At 41.3% G+C, this 12,297-nt stretch overlaps 1 protein-coding gene across 6 annotated transcripts in view; it reads left to right on the top strand.

The window, feature by feature from the left end:
• RGS6 (regulator of G protein signaling 6) overlaps window positions 1-12,297 on the top strand; it is a 413,592-nt gene that overhangs the window by 355,192 nt on the left and 46,103 nt on the right. For 3 of the 6 annotated variants that reach the window (XR_009556626.1, XR_009556627.1, XM_060262315.1), the window contains exon 15: window positions 5,753-5,917. Coding sequence is in view for 4 of the 6 variants with exons in the window: in XM_060262315.1 (XP_060118298.1) it covers window positions 5,753-5,917 (165 nt within the window). In the remaining 2 variants the exon portion in view is untranslated. Of the gene's footprint in view, window positions 1-5,752; window positions 5,940-12,297 lie in introns of all 6 variants that reach the window. The other 3 variants (XM_060262314.1, XM_060262313.1, XM_060262312.1) reach the window with 1 other exon arrangement.

Raw genomic sequence — 12,297 nt, 5'->3', positions numbered from 1 at the left:
ATTGCTATCCCAGGTCAAGGAAAGTGCAACAGCTTTTGGACAACAAAAGCAAACCTTTTATAAGTTTCTGGTTTGTTTCTAAGGATCAACCAATCTGTTGCATTTCCCAGTCCTAGTGAGTGGGTTTGTCAGCAAGCTTGGTAAAGGAAAAAAAATGCTCTATTCATTTTCTGTGTGGAACTGGGCAGCTGAACCTTTTAATGGCATGAAGGTAAATAACCTCACTTGGTAAATGACATCCCATTCAGTCTCCATTAAAGGGATCAGACATTTTTGCTCTTGGCGGTTGAGTTGGTAGGGATTCTCAAAGACCTGCCAGTTTGGCTCATGTCCTGTTTGCCGGTCTCAAATAGGTATCTGATTTTTTGATGATCAGTTTAGCATCTCTTCATTCTGTTTGTTTGTGTTTAAAAGTTAGCTTCTTTTTATTCCTTCACCATATTCTTTCCTAACTGTGCAATATAGTTCAGTTGGCATTTAATGCATACACACTCAGACACAACCTGATTGAGTGCTACTAATGTCCGCTCATCCTTGCTATGTAACTGCTGTACCCAGCAGGCAACTGTTTTAATATATAATTAGATCATTCACAAATCATACAAATCAGTCGTAAATAGTGTACTTCAGTGATATTGTACCCTTCAGTGTTTGTCTCAGTAATTTTTAGTGACTCTAATGGTCACCAATCTTTTTGAATCTGCAGTATCTTTTCATATGCCCAGGATTGCAAAAACCCAAATGAAACAAATTCAGTAGGTGTTTGCAGCTGTTCAATGGGAACCGATCAATTGATTAACTTTCATCTGATTGATGCCTCCAAACATGGTACATCTGTCTGTAGGATGCATTTGTGGTGAAATTCACAGCATCCCTAGAAGCTGGCAGCCCTGCTAGTGAATTATTCCTTTGCTCAGGTGTTCGTAAAATATATTGGGTATGGAATTGCAAAAGTTAAGCCCTTGATTTCCATGGGAGAAAGGTAAGCACATACTTTGTTCTCTGTTAAACACACTTAATTTTGACTGGGTCGTGCCTATTGTGTATGTGGGATACATATAATTTAATTCCCTACAAACTCTTCCAGTCCTAGGGTCCAAGTTCAGCACTCGATAGATCATTATTTATTTAGAAGATTTGTAGGCCACTTTTCCAGTTCAAAATCTGCAATGCAGCATTCAATGAGATCAAAATTATAAAAAATAAAAGCACAAATATCAGATTCGCTAACAGAATAACTAAGACACTGACAAATCATGAAGCCAGGTAGAACTGAGTAACATCAGCTAAAAAGCAGAAATTGAAATCTATCCTTTTATCCTGGATAAAATTCAGAGTTTTGATCAGGCCTTTAATTCAGCAGGAGCTAACAGGAGCACAGCTCCTGAACCTTTCTGATGGTTCTCCCTCCTCTTTCCCACCTTTTCCATTGAATAGTAGGTGCAGCTGCATAACAATCCCTGGATGAACTCCACCACCTATTTTTCTACAAAACAACCCCTGATTCTGATATTGTCTAAGTGCAGTTAATGGTGCCTTATGCATCTGCTTGGCTGTTCCATAGATGGGGTATCATCTTTGGCAGGGTCTTCTCTACTGTCACAAATGCTTGATCTCAGATGGTGTCTGGAGCCATGTTCCCTCTAAGCTGCAGAGTCTTATGAGCAAAAATTCTACTTTGTGAGCTACTGGCATTAAAGTTGTGAGCTACTGCATAAATTAGTGTGTTCTGGGGTCATCCTTCCTGAGCTAAGACAAAAATCTGTGAGCTAGCTCACACTAACTCAGTTTAGAGGGAACACTGGTTTGGAGGGGACCTGAATCAGAGCTGCAGATGCAGATCAGGCAGTTTCATATGCAAGCAGGTGGCCTCAAGGACTGTGATCCCAAGTCAGTATGGCTCTGTAGTTCAAAAAGAGCACTTAAAGATGTGCTCAGAAATGCACAGGCAATCAGTACATTTCTGTTGAGGAAATAAGCCATATGTGTCAATAGTTTATAGATATTGTGTCATTTTAGAGATCTCATCACCTGAAAATATAGTTCGGTATAAAATCTTCTTTTGGTAGGTGTGCTTACAAGAACAGTTAATGGATTATAAAAATCCTCACAAGAATTACAAAAAGGCTTGTGCCTTCTTAAAGACTACATTTATGGTACAATCCCAAGAATACCTTCCTGGGAGTAAAACCCATTAAGTAGACTAGAGCAGGATTCCATTTATGGTTATTCTCTAATTAAGTTTAAAACTTTGTAAGCTAGAAACACCATGTTGTCATGATGAACTCACTGTTCTTTAAGGTGCCACAAGGTGTATTATTTTGGTGGTGGCAGACTCATATGGGTACCCCTCATCTGAAAATATAAGTAAAAGGAGTATAAATAATCCTGTATAGTAATCTTAAGGAGACATGGACCTGTGTTTATTATATAAGGGAGTGAGGTTAAGTCAAACCTGGTTCTGCAACATCATGATTCACTTTGTGTGGATATACATATGTTTAGCTCCACTGGTTTGCATGACATGTGTGTCTCTGTGAGGGTTACATTTTAAGGCCATCTAACTACCAAGGAGGGAGTGATCTATTAAGTCCACTCAGGGCAGGCCATTGGTTTCCAATTCCCCCCCCCCACCCATTCTGTAATTTTCCTTATAAAAATACGGAAAATGATTTCATCTTCATAGCATCTGGCTCTTGAAAGATAATGCTGGAATAAATGTTGTTAGAGTTTAAGGTGTCACTGGACTTCTGCATTATCTTGTTTCATGTATCTTAAAATAAGCAATAAATGAATCCCCTGGGTCAGGTAGTTCCCTCCTAAGAAACAGAATAAAAGGAGAAGACACAGCAGAGCACATGTTTTTGCCCAGATCTTCTTTTGTGGAGATCATTGTGTGGATAACAACTAGCATTAGTTGATGAGTGCAACTGAATGTATTAATGTTAAATATTAAAACTTAGAAGCTACCCTTCCTTTTTTGTCAGGAAGCTCAAAATGTTGTTTATTCTGTGTAAATGTTTTCCTTATAGTCATTTATTTCAGACCTGTGTCCTCTTTGTCTCTAGCTGTAATCCTCGCTCACAGCGGTGCCTGTTGTCTTAGGTTTACATTATGTCCTGCCTGCCCCTGTCACAACAGTGGGCTGTCTGGAATGAGAATGCAATGATGAATGTTTTCCTCTGGCTATGCGTCCCTTTTCCTCAGGCTGTTCTGCCTGTACTGAGTCATAATGGGGCAGCTTTGTCCTGTTTGCTCAGGGCTTTCTATATTTTAAACTGGCCTGAAATATTGTAGTTTTCATTCCATGTCCTCTATAAATAAAATCACAAGAAGGTGGCTCCAAAAGGCTACCATTCATTTTAGGGCCCTCATTTTCGTACACATTTACAGATTCAATCCTGCACTAATTGTCCTACATTTCTGTCATCACAGCAGATCTTGTGATGGCACTTAGAGCCTGGGCTAAGTAATAAGACTGGATTTTTTAAAAAAAGATTTCGAACACTTATATCGGTCTGTAAAAACCGTGGATCCCAACAGAGGTTAGCGCTACAGTTGATCACTGCAGTGTTTCCTGTGTTGAATGGCTTATCCTCCTTGCTCTTTCTTTTTGGTTGCCATGGCTTTGGAGGAGGAAAACCAGAATTGGACAATCAATCAATCTACAGGAGGTTTTGAAAGGCAACTGTGGTACAGCCCACCAGAGCTTGTCACAGATGGCTTAAATGCCTCTCTGAGCTGAAAGATTGTTAAGAACTAGAAATAGCATCATGTAGATGGTTTATTTTAACTGCTAAAAAACAAAACTTTGCAAATTCAGGGTATTCTTGTTAGAATTTTAGTTGTGTGAGAATTCCTGGGAATGGGAATACATAATTTGATAAATGGGGAATATATTTTTCCCATGACATGTACATTGTTATGGGACAAACATCCTTATTCTCTCATTTCAGAATGAGGAAATGGAACTGATGAATTGGCATGGTTCTTTGGCATGCTGCATTTCTCAGGGTCCTTTTGAAAGCTTTACCACCTGAATATGCATAGACCATAGAAACCTCTGAAGATTCAGTGGATTTAGAAGGGTGCAATTCTGCTTAAAATTGCACGGCAAGTGAAGTACATGCATATATGGTTCAGCTTCTATAATATCATTTGCACAGAAATAACAAGATGATTCTGTTGCATTGAAAGATCTCTACCTAGAGTTGTCCCAGGGGGGTGAAAACTGTTTTTATTGTAAATGCCCACTGGATGTCATTATCACTTTGTACAAATTTCTGACAAAGCACTTCCTTTAACAGTAGAAAAATTGCTTTTCTTTCCACAGTTTAGCTTAGGGTGCCCCTGATTATGCATGTGAGGGCAACAGTCAAATCCACATCGATGCTCACAAATTCAGTGGCATCAATATGTGGTGTTGAAGACTGATAACATCATTGAAAAGTAGACCTCATCTGAGGTTTCTCTGGAGTGTTATCAGCTCCTGACAGTATATATTGATTCAATTGGATGTGCATGTCAGGGCATGGTAGGGCCCATGTTGTTCTTGCACATGTAATTACAAACAGCAGCTTGTGCATAGTAGGTGTTTGTAAGAATCTATCAACAGTTAATTTGGAATATAAAACAAATTTAGGCTAGCTACAGTGCATCCCTAAACAGAGCTACAGTCTTCTAAGCCCACTGGCTTCAATGGACTGCTCAGGATTGTACAGTTAATCAGTCTTCTAGTGGCATCTTGTTGTACTTTTTTTTTCTGATTAAGACCTTTTACATTTTCCTGGAATTGTTACTGATGGGCATGCTCAGAGCAGCTTTATTAATGTCAAAAGTGTCAAAATGAAATCCATTTCATTTCTTTCACATCTACTGAAATAAAAACCCATTTTTATTTACAATCAGAAATGCAGATGTAACTGATCAATCTGACATATGTAACTGATCAATCTGATCAGTTTTTCTCCCATGAGGCTCAAATGAACTTTGTTTTTGTCAGATGTTAATACAAATGGAAAACATACCTTGGCTGCAGTATATGTTTGATATGTCTGTATTGAATTCTCTCCTACATTCACCAAAAGTGAGATAAAGGCTGAAGTGAGCCTTTTAGGACCAGGTTATCTGGCCCTATAAAGGAACCATGGGGAGGGGCCAATCTGGATGGCAGTTGCAGTTGGAGGGGTTAATTTTTTTACCCACACTGTTTTCCTGGTCACAGCGGCCCCTGGCCTAGAGTGCTTTTAGTCCTGGTAAGAAAAAAATTACAGGTACTGGTATTGCGCCTGACTGTTTCCCCCCATACCAGAACTTTAAAACAGCTGAGGGCAAGATTTCATGTCACAGAAGTTGTAGGAGGAAGAGTGCCAAGTAGTTCTTTTTGGGGCCAGATTTCACACCTGGACTTCCAGCATCACATTTCATTTAGCCCTTAAATAGTGCCATTTTTCATATCTGATTATTACCTAAGCGCTAATAATAATAGTTAATAATAAGCATTTCATGTGTTGGTTATTTCAAATATTATTCATTGCTAGTGTATTACATGGATCTATTTGCATTTAATATAGATGGAATATTAATCGTCCAGAATTTCCACTGATATGCCATAAATGGGTGAGCTCCACTTCACTTAAGTTGCAGCAGAGATAAGACTAGGATTAATCTTTGCTTCGGTGCTTCAGGTTGACCCACATTTCTGAGATCTTCTCTCACCCCCACCCCTCCTTTTTCCTTTCCCTCAATACAGGTTTTGGTTGGCTGTCCAAGATCTCAAAAAGCAACCATTACTGGATGTAGCAACCAGAGTGGAAGATATATGGCATGAGTTCCTCGCTCCTGGGGCCCAGAGTGCCATCAACCTGGACTCTCACAGCTATGAGATAACAAGTCAAAATGTCAAAGACCCAGGGAGGTACACTTATGAAGATGCACAGGTTCGAATTTGGGTGTCATTCCTAATGGTGTGGTAGAACAGAAGTGGGAGTGGGGCTTTTTGGCTTCATATTGGGCAAGAGCTACTTCTTTAAAATACCCTCCTGTTTGGCCTGTTAATTTATGCTGTGGAGAACTATTAATCTGCAGTTGGCAGCAGAAGTATCAGGGTAGGATTACACTTCACAATGATCCCCAGGGGAATTATTTAGAGCTATTTTTAGACTTAACTAATTGCTAAAATCCAGAAGACTTTGTGTTGAACCTTTCAAGTAACTGGACTGAACTTACTCCATTGGTCTGTAGGACAAGATGATGCTCCTTAGCACAGTCCCCCACCACCACTGGAGGGCTTCTTTTCCATGGCCAGCAATCCATTGATTCTCTAAGAGAAAGAAGAAGAGTTTGTAATTACAAAAACCCTTCAGAAGTAAATTCATTGAGTTGGGGTCAAGTGTGGTCTCCCACTGATTTTCTTGATTACAGAGGTACTTCTTGAAACCATTTTTTAATAAAATTCAGCAGCAGCTCTCAAATTCTGGGAGAGTTCATGGTATCACTAATTCAATCTGTTTCTAACACTAGTATTGGGCTGCTTGTGCTGTAACTTGTTTAGTTTGGAACAAACATCCTTTGTTCACGCTGCTGTTACAATCTAGAGGCCATTTTCAGCCTACTGCATTCCAGATTTTTTCCTGTGTTGCCTTTTCCATCTTTTTCAGAACTGATTCGTGGTGATTTTTTTTTAATTAAAAGGTATTTGTGGTGCTAGCCATCAATGTGTTGATTGACAAAATACTATTGAAGACTTCCAGGGCTATTGTCCTCCTTCCTTTTCTTTTGCTTCTATTCCTCAGCTTTATTATTTACTTCTTGTTCACTTGCATGTCTGTTACCATTATTTATGGTGTCATTCCTAATAGCGTGGTACCTTAGGCATGTGTCACTCTGATTGCGGCCCCTTTCCAATCTGTGCCCAAATCCACATGCAATAACGAGTATAAGGATGTTACCTTCCTTTCATTGCACCTTGCTCCTAAACTGAAGTAGTTACCAATTTAAATTCTACAAATCTAATGTAGCGACCAACACAATGGCTATAAGGGATCTTTGATGAAGTGATAAGGTGCTTTTGCAATTTTGGAAGGAACACTGAGACTCCAGATGAAGTCTGTTTAGGGGGATAATATATATCTCCAGCCTGGGGGAGTAGCTAATCTCACATATTATTCAAAAAAATACTAATAAGAATTCAGTGTTGACACAAAATAATAGAAGCCCATAAGTTACTGCTCTCAGTGAGGGAAGTGAGAGACCGAAGAGGTGGACAAAGACAGCTATAGCTACCAATTCATGCAGATCTAAGCAATTGAGAATAGGAAGAAGCACCTGTGTGAGTGTCAGAGGACATTGTGCAGCTCACACAATAGGAGTGGCCCTGTGCAGGATAATGTTTGTGCTGCCAGGATCCCATGCAATGACCCAAAGAAATAGTTAATAGTAATATAATAGTGTGTCAACAGGAAGCATCTAGCCATACATTCCTATAACATAATATACTAGGGAAAATACTGCCTATGGCAGATTCACAACAACTATACAGCAATCTCAAAAAGGAAAGATTCTTGACTTTTGTTTTCCAGGCCCACAACAGTGGTGGCCCCTCTTCTTTGTCTTCCTCCTCCTCATTGTCTGAGGAGTCAGGAACAGTGAGGGGAACAGCAGCAACAAGGAGGAGGCGGCCCCCATGCAGGCCATGGCAGGCAGGCAACTGCCCAAGGGAGGACGCACAAGTGCCATGTCTTCTGCACACTGTGGAATGCCACCTCCATTCACATACAGCTTCCGCTTGCTCTGAAGCCAGCTGGGGAGGAAAACAGCAGTGCCTGTTTCCTTGGACTTGTCCTGCCAGCAACCTCCCCACCACTCTGTTCTGCAAGAAGAGCCCACCAGTGGGATCAAGGGGCATGTGAATCACTGGGATCCAGCAGGAGAGCACACAGGAGACCAAGACATGTGGCTTTGGGGAGGGAGCATTGTTTGGGACAGAGCGCAGCTTCTGTGGGTGTCTGGTTCAGGGCAGGTTGAGGAAGACATCTAGTGCTCGGGGCCAGTGCAGGCATAGCCCTCAGCTGATTGTTCCATGACCCACAGTGCCGAGTGCCCCCTGAGAAATTTAAATGCATGCAATATTTTAAATCCTGTCTATGGGCCTGGTCTGGGGCACCCGGTAATGTGTAGTATGGCCCTGAGAGACCTTGGTTAACAATTTGATGGGCAGATACTGGACAAAGCAAGGGAGAAGCCAAATTGATCTTGGGTCCAAGGGAGGATATGAAAAAAAATAGAGGCATATTGGCCAGGTCAGAATGAATGCTTCTTAAGTTCTTGTGGAGGGAGGGTTTAATTACTACTTTTTTCATTACACTCATAGGAACTAATGATTAATTTTCCTTTTTTAGATTATTATATATTATATTCTTTAGAGTATTACATATATATTATATATGCAATTATTCAATTATCATGAAAATAAAATAAAATTAATGAGCAGTCCCTTTGCCTGCAAAGTGAAAAATAATAATTAATGCATCCTCTTGAATAGCAAGTAATTAACCTGAGAAAGGGCAATAGCAAAGAGTGTAATAAAAAATCTAATACAGCAGTTGCAGGGAGGGATAAGTTCATTGCTGAAGAAGAGTTAGTGACATGGAAGTCCCAGTTTTCGTCATGGCTCCCCACCATCCCTGTTCTGTTTTTTTTTTTTTGTTATTTCCCTACTTGACTTATGTGTTCTTATGGGCAGAAACTTTCTCTCTTTTCCATCTCAAGAGTGGCAAAGAGGAGAGGTGGTGGAGGCAAAGAGGAGAGGTAGTAGAGGCAAAGAGGAGAGAAGGGGGAGAAGGTTAGGAGTGGCATTCAGTCTTCCCTTCCCCTTAGTTAAGCAATAGGAAGGTTTCCATTGTGTTGCTTTGCTTGTCAGTGTCTGCACACTAAGTCTGGCTCCTTCCCTTTCCAAAGCCAAACCAAGTTATGGGGAGAAATTATTGCAGAGGATGATAACCCCACCCCACCCCCACCCCCAAAAAACAGACATATGGCAAGCTCAGCACTTGGGTGATAGGGATGCGCTCCACTGAAGATGGGCACTGAGGAAGATGGAAAGTTTGAAAGAACTACTAGAATGCTTTTTGAGTACACACAGGAAAAATAATGAAAGCCTAGTTCGTCCTAGAGTTGCTTAAAAATAAGAGAGAGAGTACCATGCCCCCTCACTAGCAAATGGTGACTTAGTGGAGAAAGGAGTGTATTCTTTGTGTAGACATTTTCCTCCAGCTGTAGAGGAATTATGACAGTCTCAATTCCTAGGTCCAGGCATCAGCTACTGAAGCAGGCCCCTGGGCTTGGTGTGAGGTTGTTAGTTTTCACTGGCACTGCCTCTTGTCTTGGCCAGATAATCCTAGGTGGAATATATGTGACGTTCCTTGAGTAAAGAATGAACCTTATAATAAGTGGAAAGGAGAACAGTAGTGTTTCATAGAGGAGGCAGCAAGAGATACTGGTGGAAGTGCATGGTAATGGCATTTTCTGAGGCTGAGATCTGGCACTGAAACAGATTTCTAGGATGAGACCTAGCATGGCCTAGTCCCTAGCTTAAATTAAGCCCTAAGTGTCGACTGGAGTTCACACATATTGCTTTCTAGTCCATAAGCAGAGCTTAATTAGCTAAACAAAAACACTGGTGTGGTAGGGCAGCTATTCAAGGAAGGAGAATAAACAATGGGTCAAAATGTTTTGCTGGTATTATAGATTGTTTTTAAAAAGTTAGACTTCCAGAGAAGTGGTGTAACGCCCTCTGCAGACATGTAGAATTTATCTGCAGAGGAAGATTCTGATCATTCTGGCCTATCATGGAGGAAAGTTGTCTCAGCAGCTATTGGCCATGATATCTAAATAGTGCTTTCAGGTTACAATTGTTATTGCAGTGCATACTGAATAACAATTGCTGGTGGCAACAGTGGAGTAGCACCATAGTTGGTGTACTGTTCTGCCAGCTGGCCTGTCTGATGCCTCCACATTGGGCATCATATTTTAATAGAGCCTAAACATGTGAAGCAGAGAGGCTCAGACCTCACACTTGTTTCCCACTGATTCTCAGGAGTGTCAGATGCACAGATTGTGCATAGCCTGTTGGAGCATCAACTGTAGACCTCTGTGCTGGCATCATTCTAATGCACAGCAAGCCAAGAGATAGACTCTCAGAAAAAAATTAACAAAAGGAGCAGGGTGGGGCAAGGGGAGGGGAAGAGGCAAAGTGCAATGCAGACAGCTCCTCAGGTGAAAAGCACAGCCTCAGAACTCCAAATACAATCTGTTGGCCTCCCTGCCCAGCTGCCTCTTCTTCTTATAGGGACTTGCCTTTGCCTAGTTCCAGCTAAGCTTGCATTTCAGGATATTCGGGAAGTGTGAGGAGTGATTGCTGACAGTGGGTGGAAATGCAGTCTTACCACTTGATGGCGATTGATACTATTTATATTCTACTGATTATAATGACAGCCTTTATTGAGCAACTGATTCCTGCTCCCCCCACCCCCATCGCCCCCAATATCAGTCCCCTTACTTTGGTAGGCATTGTGTGTAGAAACCCATAAGGAGCCAGATGGTTTTTATATACAGGCAATAAAATAGGATTTCAGCAAAATACATAAGTAAGAAATGCATCATTTAGCATGTTGATCTGCACAGTCATTCAGAGCCAGTGTTCTGTGGTTTTATGGTATACAATCCATCTCCTTAGCAGGCTTAAAACAGCACACCCTAGTCATTACAAGTCCCCCCACCCTGATAAACAGACATACGGCAAGCCCAGATGGCATATCTTTTCTGAGAATTATACTGCAGCTAAAGCACACACCCACAATGAGGTTTTGCCCTGACTTTCAAGGGATACAGATCCACATATATACTTTGCATGTGTTTTTCACTTGAAACACCCCAAAGACTTGACCAAATATAGTTCTTACACATTCTGGAATGTGGCTTACTGTACTGAAAAATTATGTTTGCTATTGGCTGTTCAAATAAAGCCACATCCTGTCCCTCTGCTTCCTCTCTTGAGTGCCAAAACCCCAAGCTTCAACAACAAAAATCACCATATTTCTGCTACAAATTTAAATTTGCAGACAACATGCTTTTCACAAAAAAGGAGCTTTGGAAGGTTAGCCATGTGACAGTTTTAGGCTAGAGTCTTGGCTAGTGATGAGATTACCAAGTCAAAATACAAAATGGAAACAGAACAGACATTAGATCATCTGAGGCAGTGGTGTTGATTAACTCATTTGTTATGAGGGCCAGATCTGATATAAATGTGACTTTATTGGACCAGGCCATGTGTGTTGGGACCAGAAGGGAACCAAAGGTGATTTCCAATACAGCCTTGGAAGCTAATTTGTACCACTAATATATGAGAGCCAGTGGTACCCAGAAGCAAAGAGATCACTTGGTCACATACCCCACACAGCAGTCTCTGTATTTCTGATCTGTATGACAGAGTGGGGACAGCAAGATACTGTACATTAGATCAAAGTTTGAGTTCAGTGGTACCTTTAAGACCCACAGTTTAATTCTGGGTATAGCTTTTGTGTGCATGCACACTTCTTTGAACTTTGTTCTATCACTTCAGACCAACACAGCTGCCCACCTAAGTAAGCTAACAATAGAGCCAAACAGGGCTTTTTTTTGTAGAAAAAGTACAGCAGGAATTCATGTGCATGTTAGGTAACACCCCCTGACATCACCGAAAGCGATGTCACCCATTCAATAGATTACTTTCTGCATATAGAACAGTACCATCATCTGCATTTCATGGATGTGTGTTCTCACAGAGCCCAATGTGAAACCTTGTTTTGCCCCAAAAAAACATGGCCAGAGAGAGAGACCCACATGTGGTGGAGCAGGCAGCAGCAGGCCCAGCTTTTTCCAGAAGTGGTTCTCATGGGCAGCTCCATGCTGTTCTCTTCACAAGCTCATTGGAGGCTGGAAGCGGCAGAGAAGATGGAGCACATGATCTGGAAGCATGCGGTTGCCAAGTGCCTTCCCTCTGTGGAGACCTGCTCAAAAAAAGCCCTGGAGCCAAATTACAAGAAAAGAGGCTCACTAGCAATGGGGCTTGAATCATATTTTCCTGATAGTGAACCTGGTGCCTTCCCAGGAGGCACTTTTAGTAAGCACCCCTGCCCACAATGTGCAGCAGTTTCTTTGCCAAGAGCTTTACTCCCACAGCCATACGCACACCAATGCAGCCAGCTTCCATTAGTCCCATTTTACAGAGGCTAAAACTGAGGCAAGCACCTACTGTAA

The sequence above is a fragment of the Heteronotia binoei genome, chromosome 21 (assembly GCF_032191835.1).
Source record: "Heteronotia binoei isolate CCM8104 ecotype False Entrance Well chromosome 21, APGP_CSIRO_Hbin_v1, whole genome shotgun sequence".
Lineage (NCBI taxonomy): Eukaryota > Metazoa > Chordata > Lepidosauria > Squamata > Gekkonidae > Heteronotia > Heteronotia binoei.
Note: the sequence above shows the minus strand (reverse complement) of the source record. Positions and strands in the feature narration are given on the sequence as shown.